General features: G+C 39.5%; 1 protein-coding gene across 1 annotated transcript in view; it reads right to left on the bottom strand.

The window, feature by feature from the left end:
* Positions 1-14,577, bottom strand: part of MACROD2 (MACRO domain containing 2) — a 161,452-nt gene that overhangs the window by 110,549 nt on the left and 36,326 nt on the right. The window contains exon 2 of the mRNA XM_008051866.2: positions 10,395-10,457. Within this exon, the coding sequence (XP_008050057.1) occupies positions 10,395-10,419 (25 nt within the window). The 5' untranslated portion in view covers positions 10,420-10,457. The remainder of the gene's footprint in view (positions 1-10,394; positions 10,458-14,577) is intronic.

The raw sequence follows: 14,577 nt of genomic DNA on the forward strand, positions 1-14,577 counted from the left end.
AATAAATAGGTCAATGGATAGTAATGATTTAGTTCAGTGATATCCATAAAACTTTACATTTAGTCTTATGCAGGAACTGCACTAGTGATACACGACACAATTCTTTGATGGAGTTACTATAATTAAAAGTTTTATGTAAAAAAACCCCTAAAAATATTCCAAAAATTAATTCTGGCATGAGTAATTAATGGTGTGAGAATCTAATAGCATCAAGAGATATCACAGTATGTATCTATAATGGTGTGATATCTCCAAACTGAACAAGTCAACAGGAAGCATCAAATTAGATGATCTCTCTTTTGTGTTTCTTAAACTCTGCCATTCTAGTTCATGACACAATTTTTATCATAAGCTAAATGATTTGAATATCTAAAACTTTTGCTTCAGATGAGCACTACTTTTTGTCTTTTCACTCTGACTTGATCACATTTATTTCTCTCTCTAAGATGACCTAGAGTTTTCTTTCAGAACTTATGTGGATATTTGACATTAGTTACAATTTTAGAAATATCAATTGGTTTTAAAACCAGGGATGTCAAAACACATATTTGAGTAGTATCAAGGATGGAACCAAGGGACTCACTTGAAAGGTGGCAATGACAGAGGCCTAACATCCAAGATCTACAAGGAACTTAAACATGCAGAAAGAAAAAACCCACAAAATATTAATAAGTGGGCAAGAGATATTAATAGACACTTCTCAAAAGAAGACATACAAGCAGCCAACAGATACATGAGAAAATGCTCAGCCTCACTAATCATCAAAGAAGTACAAAACAAAGCCATACTGAGATACCACCTAACTCCAGTCAGGATGGCCATCATTAATAACAAAAAACAACAGGTGCTGGAGAGGATGCAGAGAAGGAGGAACACTTCTACACCATTGGTGGGAGTGTAAATTAGTATAGCCTCTGTGGAAAACAGTCTGGTGATTTCTAAAAGGTCTAAAAATAGACTTTCCATAAGGTCCAGAAACCCCTTCTGGGAATATGCCCGAAGGAACTCAAATCATTCTACAAAAAAGATACCTGTACATGCATGTTTATTGCAGCACTATTCACAATAGCAAAAACATGGAATCAGTCATGCTGCCTATCACAACTGGACTGGATTTTTAAAAATGTGGTATATATAAACAATGTAATATTACACAGTCATAAAGAAGAACAAACTTATGGACTTCACAGCAACTTGGATGGATTTTGAGTCTATCATACTCAGTGATCTATCACAGAAACAAAGAACTGAGTACCACATGTTCTTACTCATAAGTGGACCCTGAGTATTTATCATAATACTGCAAGAAAAGGAATGGCAGTAGTGGGACATTGACAGGAGAGGAGGGTGGCACCTAGCATCATTAAGGGTACCTGGTCCCAAACCAGGTGAAGTAGGGACAAAAGGGAGGCCGGAACTTCACCTGTACGATGACCACTTATGTACCTAATCCTGATTGCCACATTTAAAATATAAATAAATAAATAAAAAGATGGCAATGAACAAGAAAAGAACCACTGAAAGTGACAATAGTGTGGTGGATGTTGCTTTTGGCCACCCGGATAACCCTTCAGGAATGAAGATTTATTCTTCCAGGTGCTGGCAGATCTCATCCATCTCTGGCTTCTCAGAGAAAGAAAATCATCTCACTCACGGCCACATCCTCTTCCCAGGGCAGCTGATGTCAAATGACTTGTCAATGGGAGGTGTTAGTGGCCTGACTGTCTCACCCCAACTGTGGACAACTCAGAAGGGTCATGCCATTTTCAGACCTCCAATACAGTCAGCTGAGACTTCTGAGTATGCGTTGCAGCTTAGCATCTCCTTCTACACAGTCCTGCTTCCTTCCTTTTTCTATTACAGAAATTGTTCCCAAGAGTTCTCCCTAATAAACATCTCCTTCTTTATCTCTATCTCGGTCTATCTTCTGGGAAGCCCAATCTGCATGTGCCAGGTGAACAGACTAAGCAGTTGATGCGTATTATTGTATTCTGTTAGGTAGATACTATTATTGTACCCTTTCTATATAGGAGAAAACTGAAGCACAAAGAGGTCCGTTACTTGTCATTACTTGCTAACTCCATGTTAATTACTTAAATTACTTGCCAAAGGCCATCTAAATTGAGAGTGACAGAGCCAAGATTTAGACCCCAACCGTCTGGCTCCAGAGGTCATACTCTGCAACTACACAGGACATTTCATTTAGAAAAGAAATACAAAGAAAATAGAAATTATGCAAATAACTGAGTATTAAAATCTCAAGGTTTTGATTTTCTAACCACTAATCCAAAGAGCAGCATGTATAAATGTCAAATATGGGCTTATTTGCATATCACTTCAAATTTAAAAAATACATTCAAACATATTTATCTTAAAGTTCCAAATAGGCTGCATGGCTTACCAGATGCCCATTTGTGTAGATACAAAAATCTAGTCGACCATTCACAGATGGTTTTTAGTAGCTACCAGTGACAGGTATAAAATAATACAAGCATACCTAGGAGATATTGTGGGTTTGGTTATAGACCATCTCAGTGAAGCTAATATCACAATAAAGTGAGTCACACCTTATAAGAAAATAATGCACATATCTTAATTTAAAATGCTCTGTTTCTAAAACATGCTGACAATCACGTGAGCCTTTGCAAGTCATAATCTTTTTGCTGGTGAAGGATCTTGTCTCAATGTTGATGGATGCTGACTAATCAGGGTGGTGGTTGCTGACAGTTGGGGTGACTGCAGTATTTCTTAAAATAAGGCAACAATGAAGTTTGCCACATCAACTGACTCATCCTTTCACGAAAGGTTTCTCTTTAGCATGCAATGCTGTTTGGTAGCACTTTACCCATAATAGAACTTCTCTTAAAATTGGACTCAATGCTCTCAAACTTTGCTGCTGTTTTATCAACTAAGTTTATGTGATATTCTAAACCGTTTGCTGTCATTCCAACAATGTTCACAGCATCTTCACCAGTAGTAGATTCCATCTCAAGAAACAACTTTCTTTGCTCATCCACAAGAAACAACTCCTCATTTGTTCAAAGTTTTATCATAAGATTGTAACAATTCAGTCTCATCTTCAGACGCCATTTCTAATTCTAGTTATCTTGCCATTTCCACCATATCTGCAGTGACTTCCTCCTTTACTAAAGTCTTGAACTCCTCAAAATAATTGATGAAAGTTGTAATCAACTTCTCTTAAACTCTTGTTAATGTTGATATTTTGACTTCATCCCATGAATCATGAATGTCCTTAATGGCATCTAGAATGATGAATTCTTTCCTGAAGATTTTCCATTTACTTTCCCCAGATGCATCAGAGAATCACTATCCATGGCAGTGAGAGCCTTACAAAATGCAATTCTTAAATAAAAAGACTTGAAAGTCAAAATAGCTGCAGAATAGATGTTGTGTTAGTAGGCAAAAAAAAAAAAAAAAAATCATCTCCTTGTATATCTGACCATTAGAGCTCTTGGGTGACCAGGTATATTGTCCATAAGCAGTGATATTTTGAAAGAAATCTTTTTTTTTTCCCTGAGCAATATGTCTCAACAGTGGGCCTAAAATATTCAGTAAACCATGCCATGAACAGATTTGCTGTCATCTAGGCTTTGTTGTTTCATTTATAGAACACAGGCAGAGTAGATTTAGCCTAATTCTTAAGATCCCTAGGATTCTTGGAATGGTCAATGATCACTGACTTTAACCTAGTCACCAGCTGCATTAACCCCTAACACGAGAGAGTCAGCCTGTCCTTTGAAGCCAGGCATTGACATCTATTTTCTATCTATACAGGTCCTAGGTGGCATCTTCTTTCAACAGAAGGCTGTTTTGTCTTCACTGAAAATCTGTTACTTATTGTGACCACCTTCATAAATGATTTTAGCTAGATCTTCAGGATAACTTGCTGCAGCTTCTAAATCAGCACTTACTGCTTCATCCTGGACTTTTATGTATGGAGATGGCTTCGTTCCTTAAATCTCAGCAACCAATGTCTGCCAGCTTCCCCCAGCATTTCTTCTGCAGCTTTCCCACCTGTCTCAGTCTTCATAGAATTGAAGAGAGTGCCTTGTTCTTGATTAGGCTTTGGCTGAAGGGAATGTTGTGGCTGTTTTGATCTTCTATCCAGGCCACTCAAACTTTCTCCCCATCAGTAATAAGGTGGTTTCACTTTCATATTACTCATATATACTGGAATGGTACTTTTAACTTCTTTCAAGAACTTTTTCTTTGCATTCACAACTTGGCTAACTGGCATTAGAGACCTAACTTTTGGCCTGTCTTGACTTTCAACAAGCCTTCCTCATTAAGCCAAATCATTTCTAGATTTTGATTTAAAGTGAGAGATGTGTGACTCTGCCTTTCACTTGAACACTTAGAGGGCATTTAGGTTTATTGACTGACCTAATTTCAATATTGTTGTGTCTTAGGAAAGAGGAAGGCCCACAGAGAAAGATGGGGAATGGCTGGTCAATGGAGCAATCAAAACACACACATTTATCAGTTAAGTCCACCGTCTTTTATGGGTGCACTTTGTGGTGGCCCAAAACAATTACAATAGTAACATCAAAGATCATTGAGCATAGATCACTATAAGAGATATATTAATAATGAAAAGTTTTGAAATATTGTGTAAAGTGTGACACTGAGAAACAAAAAGAGCATATACTATTGGGAAAATGGCACTAATAAACTTGCTTGATGGTGTTGCCACAAACTTTTTTTTTTTTTGTATTTTTGCTTTTTTTTTTTTTTTTGAGTTAGAGTCTCATTGTCGCCAAGGCTAAGAGTGCAGTGGCACACTCATGACCACTGCAGCAACGACCTGCTGGGCTCCAGTGATCCTTCTGCCTTAGCCTTCCAAGTAGCCAGAACTACAGGCACACACTACCACACCCAGCAGATTTTTTTTTTTTAACTCTAGAGATGAGGTCTCACCAAGTTGCTCAGGCCGGTCTTGAACCCATGGGCTCAGACAACCCACTTGCCTCGGCTTCCCAAAATGCTGGGATTACAGGCTGAGCCACCGAGCCTGGCCTGCAACAAACCTTTAATTTGTAAAATGTGCAACATTTTCAAAGCACAATAAAGTGACGTGCAAGAAAACTAGGTAAGTCTATATTAACTTTTTTTTTTGAGTTGGAGTTTCACTCTGTCGCCCAGACTGGAGTGCACTGGCCGCTCCCGGCCACCGCAGCCTCCACCTGCTGGGCTCCGGTGATCCTTCCGCCTCAGCCTTCCAAGTAGCTGGAACTACAGGCGTGTGCTACCACACCCGGCTATTTTTTGATTTGTTGTAGAGCTGAGGTCTCACCAAGTTGCCCAGGCGGGTCTCGAACCCACGGGCTGTATTAACTTTTTATTTGGGGACTTGCCAATTAATCAGGAGGGAGAGAAAAGAAGACTGTTTTATTTTCTTTCAGAAAATTTGTTTAAAGCTCTAGTATCGCCACATCAATGTGTCCACTACTTTTTTCTCAAACTGTCTCCTAGAAAAGAAAAATTTTCTTTTACTTTTTTCTTCTTCTGGAGAATACTTGGGTCAGCAACATTTTCTCATGATTCTGTCCACAGACTGGAAAATGATGCTCTTACCAATGATTCATTTCTAAAGATGCCTTTTAAACATTTCTTTCTTGGATAATGGTAATCCCTGGTTGGTGGTCTTCAAATGTCACACTTTCAAGCTTTTGCCTAATGAGTCGTTGTAAATAGCAGAACCGACTAATTCTGGTGTTTCACATAAACATCTTCTCTAAACATAAGAAGACTTCTTCTGGTCATTCTCTTATTTCATAAATAGTTATTTTTTAGAAGACCAAATGTAGATTATATATAAATTCTGAAAAGGCTGGATATGCAATAAAGGAGAGTGGGTAGGATATTTGATTGTGTTGTGAACAGGATGTTGAAAGAGAATTAGTTAGATTTCCTCGCTGCTTTGTTTTTCCATGTAAACAAAGCCCCAAAAGCCTTCTTTTAAGAGTCTGCAATTTTTAGATATAGTAAGTGATCTCATACCTTCATCGTTACAGACTTCAGCAGCCTCTGTCTTTTCTGAAGCAGGGTTGGGCACAGTGGCAGTGTTGACACCATCTTTAAAGCAAAAAAACCCCCAAAACCAAAAAAACAAAAAGCTGCCTCAGAGTTTATTCTTCTAGAAAACAAGCTGTGGCTTTCCCTTCCCCCATACCTCCCTCCCAGTTCCACCAAAGAAAGTGTGAGCCTGTTTCATGCTGCAATAAACCGAAACGTTTTTGAAGGGCTAGTGGTTTGGGACTTTCTTTTATAATTAGTGAAACAGAAACCTTCAGTTAAGAAAGAGAGTAACAGACTACAAGCTATTTTTTGGTGAACAATACCATTTGTTGTTAGTAGTATACTTAGGCATTTTGCTTCTTCCTTGTCTCTCAAAGGATGCTATATTATTTTTCTTGGTAACAGATTGTGAGGGAAAGTATATCCTTGCAAGTTCTTACAAAGTGCTTTTATGTATGTGTTTTTAAAGTTTGGTTTTTCTTAGCACAGCATTTCTGCTCCATTATGCCAGGCTGTCAGACTGCAGGGAGCAGCTCTGATGGCTGTCAGTGCAGAGGCCTGGGAGAATGTGATCATTTAGCGGAAGGCACCAAAAGCCATTTGGAGATTTCGCATCACCCACGAACGGAATGGGGACTAAGGACTTAGAGATCTCTGTCCTTCACAGCATCAATTAACCCCATCAGAGTTGATCTCTCTTCTCAATCTCATCAGCCTCACACGACTCCACTCACGTGTGGCCTCCCAGATAATAGATAGTTAGGCTACTAATACCAAAACAACAAATTTAAGGCAGGAAGCATAATTAAAATCATTTGGAATGGTTGCTGATACCTGATACCTGGAAAAGGGATAGATATTGTTTTCATTTATGAACAAGGTCATGGAACTAAGACAACTAATTTATCATTAGTTAACTATGTTATATAGGCATGATAATACACATTTGGAGGCAAATCACATATTTTGAGCATATCTTGACTCCATAATGTGTATACTATTACTTTTAGGTCAGGTCTCTATTAAAACAGAGAATACAATTTTTAGCAGGGGAATAATTGGAGATGATGACTCACTTTCTTTTGTTAGGTGACAATCTCCTTTTTTAAAAAAAGAAAAAGGTAAAAATGACGAATCTTCCCTTGATGCCATGACATCCTCGTTTCTCTTCTTTCTTTCATAGCAAAACTACCTAAAGCAGTTATTTTTATTGTTCCCTACTTCCTCACTTCACAGGCTCTTCACAATCCAACCCAGTTGGCTTCTCCTCCAATATTTCTCTGCATTTTTTTTTACCCAAGGCACTCAGGGACCTCCTTTTGCAAATCCAATGGTCATTTCTCTTACCTTACTTGACTTCTCAGCTGCATTGCACAGTCTTTTCCCTGATCTTCCTAAAACACTTTCCTATTATGGCTGCTCCTTCTTTCCTTGCCATGTATCTACTAGATGTCATCGTGTCCCAGACCCCATTGTCTTTGTTCTTAATATGTCCTCCCTAGTGAATCTCATCTGATCTCACTTTTCTAAATACCATCTATAGGCCAGTACAGTGACTTTCAAACCTGTACCTGGGCTCTGCCCCCTCTCTGGAAATCTGGACTTATATATCTAACTGGCTTCTTGGCATGGCACATGGCTGTTCAAGAGTTCTCTGAAATTTGCGATGGCCAAAGCTGGACTAGGAAGTTTCTCAATATAAACTGTGGCCTATGGTCAGTCTTCTCTATATCAATAAATGACACCATCATCCACGTAGTTACTGAAGCTAAAAACCTAGGACTAACCCTGGATTCTTCTTTCCCACATATACCTCATCTAATGCATTGCGTGTCCTATTGTCTCTGTCTCCAAAACATTACACAAATCAGCCCATTTTGTCTGCATTTCAAGAAACCACCATCATTGCCCTCCTGAAGTAGCCTTCTTAATGGTCTTGCTCTGCCTCTTTTGACTGATTTCAGTCACAAAGTGAGCTTTGTAAAATGTAGATCATGTCTCTCTGCTACTTAAAACCTTCATTAACGTCTCTTCATAGTTCTTATAAAATTAAATCTTATTCAGTTAGATATGATGAAGCACTTGCATTAACTGTTTATTCCATCTAGAACACATTCTCTCATCTCTATCATTCAGTTCTCATTTACACTATCACTTCCTCAGAGAGTCCTTTTCAAATCCAGTAAATGGAATATTGCCTTCTGGGTATTCCTTCTATGTTACCTTATTTCTCTGCAAGGCACTTATGATTATCAATATTTTTGTCCTTTTTTATTTGCTTGCTAGTTGGGTCCCCCACCAGAGTAAGCTTCAAGGAAGCAAGGATGTTGTTTTTATTGATTATTGTCATATTCCTGGTGCTAGAACATCGCCTGGGACACAGTAAACCCTTAATAAATGTTTGATAAATGATTTTTTGAGAACACGATTTACAACTTAAGCCTGATTTGATAATGACAATAGTCAAAACAACTGGATTTTGCTGTTTTGCGATTGTAGTTTTTTTTCCCCCCATGATGTGGAAGAGGCCTGCAGAGTTATAGAGTCAAAAATGAAACTGAAAATTATATTGAATGAAAAAATATATATACTTGGAAAAGTAACAGCAGGTCAAAAGGGATTTAATGACCAGAAATACAGCTTTGATTTCTCTGCACACTGATTGTGGGGAGTGGGGTATGCAATGAGCAGAGTGGACATAGCAATGTACATTGACACCAGCCAGGATCGGAGACGGATCCTGCCACGGAACTCTATGCCAGCTGGTGGGCTCACATGGGAAAGCAAGAGGAACCACCAGGGAGGCATTTAGGACTCTTCTTGCATTGAGATGTGCCCACATTGTTGTGATGACAATGTCAGATTCGAGAGCTTGGAGAAGGGGACTGACATCCTACCAGTCTCTTATCACAGGCAAGATGACTCCAAATCCAAAAAGAAACTGCCTGTTCTCAACTGATTAGGGGGCAGAGGATAAGTAAGTCAGACAAATGTGAGTATACATGTGTGCATGTGTGTGTATGTGTATTACAGGGTGGAAACAAAGTCTATGTTGATGAAGACCATTTGGGACAGAACAACGAATGAATAAAACCTGTGAAACCTCAACAGTTAGAGAATGGCTTCAGCTGTCAGCAGTTAGTCCGCTAATACTTGTCAGCCCCAAACAGCAAAAACAGTGACAGCTTTTCACATAAGACTCATCTGCTATGGAGCATAATGATGTGTGGGTCGGGGGACTAGGGGAGGGATGGATAACAACAATTTGCTGTATCAGAAATGCATTTCATTGCAAGGACTGCATGGCAGCAAAGGGAGTCAGCCGGCCCAGGTACATAAGGTCCTTACTGCCTTGCTTCAGTGCTTTCTCTGATTGGCCTTCTTCAATTCCATCTTCCAGGTTAATAATAAAAGCTCCTAGTTCTCTAGCAAAAGCTCCAAGGTTAATGTAGGAAGTTTACAGTGAAAAACTTATCACACTACCTGGTTTAATCACAAGAGTTCAGTGTATGGCCTAGGACATACCTGGACAACATAAGACAAAGCCCATTGTTTCAAAAATGCCCCTCTGTGGGGCCACACAATGACTTGGAAACTAGAGGGAAGAAAGCTTTTTTGTGTGTGTGTGGTTATTTTGGAAACTGTGTCTATTATTTTAAAGGTGAGCATGCCTCAGCCCAAAAATGGGTAAGAAGAAGTGATAACTCAAAGGTGATTTCAATCTCTTTTGAGCCTTAGGTGCTATTTCACTTTAAAATGTTCGATTTATAATCTACAGGGCAGAATCCATAAACATTCAACAGCCATATTTGTCCTTTAGTGAACAGAGGGGATTTCAGGAAGGCTGTCACTTAGAGCTCTGTGTGGGGTAGTGAGTCTCCGTGGCACCGTCCCCTTAACATGCAGAAAAATAACCAGAAGCATGGCCCTTCAAAATTTAATGCAAAACAATGAAGACTACTCCACTCACTGTACAGAGATAGCCTCTTTTTCATTTTAATTTCATTTTTTCCCCCTTAAGCTAAATCTGCTCATGTTAGCCTGACCTATGTTAGCCAAGCTCTGGCTGGGCACTTCTAACCTTCACCCATTCCTCGCAGAGTATTACCAAGCAAACTGCTATGACAGGGAAGAAACACAGAATCGGTGCATGACATATGAGAATGTGCCACTCTGTGGAAGTACAGTCAACCCATAGTTAATGGAGTCGGTGATCTCCTGAGAAAGACCTGGGGGAGCACTGGAGTTAATCTGGTGACAGGTATAAGTATTTTCAGACAATAGCATTGAGTAAAGTTATTGTTCACCTCTGTAGATGAGGCCTAGGAGACTCCTCAAAAGAAATCTGAGCCCACCTGCTTCTTGGCTCTGCCCTTCCATTTCTTCCACACTCTGCTTTTCCTCTGGACCGTTCTCATCTTTCAAGAAAACCACAGAAGGAAAAAAAAATGCATCAAGTCAATTTATGAAATATCTCTTTATGGCTAATACACAGCACTGAAATTAATTGTAACCAATGTAGCATGACTCCCCATAAAGCAAGGCAGGGAGATGAATCAAAGGCATGAAACAGAAAAATTACCTACATAAATAGGTGCATTTATACTTATCCCTTCGCACATGATTTGCTAGATGAAATGTTGAACTGCAGTAAACAAGACTCACTCAGCAGTCCTGGTAACATCTCTCTCCCTGCCCAGCTTTTCCCAAAATACAATACAGATTTCAATTCCTGTCTGGTCTTCTCCTTTAATTCAAGTAACACATACTGTGTAAGAAAGGTTGGCTGATGGCAGCTCTATGCCCTTTATTTTTCTGTTTGATATATGTTACCAAAAAATCTATTTTCACTTAACTTGCACATGCCAGTCTAACATATCTATGCTATAAAACATTTTGTCTTGAACAGATACTGTTGGTCAAGTTTATGCCATAGTACATACTTATGTGAAAAATAAACAACTGGGCAGGTGCTGTGGAGGCTGTACATGAATAGTATTTTCAATTTTCCCTTTATCTTAAAATATGTGCTATATCTATGGATTTAAGTGCAGAAAAAAATAAACTTTTCAAAGGTAAATAAAGGCATGATTTTATAACTCATTGCTGAAAGAGTATCCAAGTTGCTTTTTGTTTGGAAAATAAAGCAAATAGAAATTATTAATGCATATAAGGACATGGGAACAAAGTATAAAACATGTAAAGCACAGTAAATAGAGCAGCAGAAGTTACCAGCCTAGATTCATATGGGTTGAAGATGGCCACAAGTGCCTTACTTCTCAAGGAGTGGAGTCTACTTCTTTTCTGTTAAAATCCTAACTGGCTCTGTAACTTGTGTAGAGAGATGGAATGTAGTGGAAGTGATGTTCTGGGATTTCCCAGCTGCCCTGACAGTTCTGGTACCCTCTGCCTTTCTCTCCCTGGGAAGTTGGCCACCATGCTGTAAGGAGTCGAGGCCAGCCTGCCAAGTGGAGAAGGACACATGAGAGTCGAGGACTATGTGGAAGAGCGCCGAGGGGCCAGACATGTGAGAAAAGTCTTCTAGATCCTTCTGACCTTGCCCCACTGCCAGCCAAATGCAACTGAGTGATAACCTCAGCCAAAGTCACTGGGAACAGAAGAATCATCTAGCTGAGTCTTTTCAAAATATCTGACCCACAGGCAGGCCCAAATCACTTAACCTTCTTTTGCTTGAGAGTTCTTTCACACTATCAACTACTACCACTGGCTCTTTGGGGAATCCAGAGGTGAGAGGATGGGGAATCCTCCCCAGAGGAGGATGTAAATCAGAATAAACCCAATTTTGCTACTGGGGAAATAATCTGGTGTAGAGCTGAAATAAGAATTTCAGAAGCAATAGGGAAACATTTCTCTTGGCAACTCTGAAAAATAGCCTATTGAAAAGAGTTTCAGATGGGGAAGCATTTGGATTTGACCTGAATGAAATAAAAAGTATATACTAGAATGACAAAACAAACAAAAAGGGTGACACTCTGAAGTTGGTGAGTAATGCAGTCAATAAATAAATAATATGTACAGAATCCCTTCTGTTTGCTCAGCACTGTGTCATCTGTCATGGGGACACAATATAACTTTTAATATGAGAACCTGGGCGACTCTATACGCATTTAAATCCAGTGTCCTGAAAGGCATATTTATAAGTACTACATGGTTATCTGACATTTTCTCAGTTCTAGTTCCCTATGTAGGTAACGGCATCGGCTTTTGCTCTAGGGAGGAAATAGTCATTTCTGCTGTTCTTGCTCTCTTAACAAGGCCACGTTGGTTCGGCAGCACCAGAAATCTACCCCCTTCCTCCCACTGAATGGACTCTGAATCAAACAGAAGAGATCTGCCTGCTTTTCTGTCTCCTCCAACAGACAGACCTTTTAACACATTTCACAGTAGGCCTAAAGTTTGTAGGGGAACAGGCTGCCTTTAAAATTAATCTGGTTACCACACATATCTCCTAAAGAGTAGGGACAGAGAGCTTTCTTAGGAAGAGAAGATAAGAAGGAGAAGAGAAACAGCAATTATATTGCAGGAATGTGAGGAATAGGTTACAGCGGTTGTAAATGCATACAGAGGAAATTCACAATCAGACCCCTCACTCAATCCAGCTTTCTCACAGTGACAGCCAGTCTGGCAGTTTGCCTAATTTACTACTTCTGGGCTTTTTACTCCTAGTCCCCGTGCGTGCCATCTACTCCCTAACACAGACATCTGAGTGGCAGGAGTTTTGTTTTCCACTTTGAGTCTCAGCTGCACCGTTTTCTATTTGCAGTATTTCTGCCCTTGGGAAGCAAATTCAAGAAATACTTGGCACGTTTATCACGGAGTAAACTCTTTCTAAAAGAACGTTGGATTTGCCATTTGAGTAACATGCCCTCAGATAAAAAGGTTCGGGTATACTGCTTTCATCAGTTTCCAAGACAGTACATCCTCAAATCCAGCAGAGGGAACCCATGTAGAAGACTTGTTTTCCAAGCTTGGTGTATGCATTCTTGGGCAATTAGATTAGCATTCATTTTACTCTCTCTTAGAAGGACACTTTGGCTGATTTAGAACCTTCTATCCATTGAAGATGCCTCAAATGGGTGAGTTCTTAGGAAACAGTAGGTTTCTAACGGTAGAAAAAACAAGTCATATTACACAGTTAAGCGAATTAAGTATTCGATAAGGACAAACTTTCCTTTTATCAGCCTTGCCTGTCTAGCTATCTTCACAGGAAGCACAGAAACAATAAAAAGTTAAGCCAAGTGGGGCGCGTAACCTTGTGGTTTTTAGAAGGGATTTAAAAGGCTTATAATAAATGTGAAGCAAAATAGGGAAGTGCCAGGCTATTTTGTTAGCTTAAAAAAAAAGTCACACAGAAGCTACCTTTTCTTCGTAATACTCCTTTAAGATCACATATTTACTTCAGATGATACATTTCCATAGCATTCGTGTTGAATGTGACACAGCACTTTACTTTTCCAAGCTGGAAAACACAGTAGCCTGTAAGAATTCTGCTGCTGTGTCCTTCTCTTTTCTCCAGTATTAGTACTCCACCCCCACCATACTCTTTCATCCCATATTGAACGAACACCTACTGTTTGCAGGAACATTTCAGAAATTTTATACACAGACATAAAATGAGAGACTCCTGCTCCAAAGTGAATTCAGGTAAATGGAAGAAAGACACCATGGGTTGAACTGTGATAAGAGTGCGGTACATGTTTAATTCTATGAGAAAGTACCCCCCCAAAACAGAATTATTTTGTGGAGGGTGGGCCCCTTGTAGTACAGGCTTGCTCCACTAGATAAATGTTCTAGGAACACAGCTGCATCAGTGTACCATCCAGTGTTGTTGTGAGAGGCTACGTTCAGCTGCGGTGAATTTTTTTTAAGAGTCTTTCAATGCCTTTGCCCATTTCATGATAGGTGATTTACGAGCTCACTCGCCCACACCACTCGGAGTGTCCAGCAGTTTTTGACCAAAAACAGACAGAGTGAGACTCCAACTCAAAACAAAACAAAACAAAAAAAAACAAACAAAAAAGAAACAGCAGGACCCCTGTGCTCCATCCTCTCTATTTACCTGATCACCTGAGCAACTTTTTTTTTTCCAGATGAGAAAAGTCCTCAGATGGAAATGTTTTGTTGATGTGGAAGAGGTTAAACAAAAAAAAGGCAAAAGCACTAAAAGACATCAGAATGGACAAGTTCAAAAACTGTTTTGAGCTGTGGAAAAAGCATCTCAATAAGCATATTGCAGTAAAAACATGGAACCAGCCATGCTGCCCATTGAAGCTGGACTGGAGAAAAAATTGTGGTACATATACACAATGGAATATTATGCAGCCACAAAGAATGACAAACATATGGACTTTGCAGCAACTTGGATGGATTTAGAATTGATCATACTCAGTGATCTATCACAGAAACAAAGAACAGAGTACCATATGTTCTCACTCATAAGCAGACCTTGAACAATTAACATAATACTATAAGGAATTGATTGGCAGCAGTGGGAAACTGCTGGGAGGGTGGGGTGGG

This window comes from Carlito syrichta, unplaced genomic scaffold (assembly GCF_000164805.1).
Source record: "Carlito syrichta isolate Samal-C Ts95f unplaced genomic scaffold, Tarsius_syrichta-2.0.1 Scaffold239811, whole genome shotgun sequence".
Taxonomy (NCBI): Eukaryota; Metazoa; Chordata; class Mammalia; order Primates; family Tarsiidae; genus Carlito; species Carlito syrichta.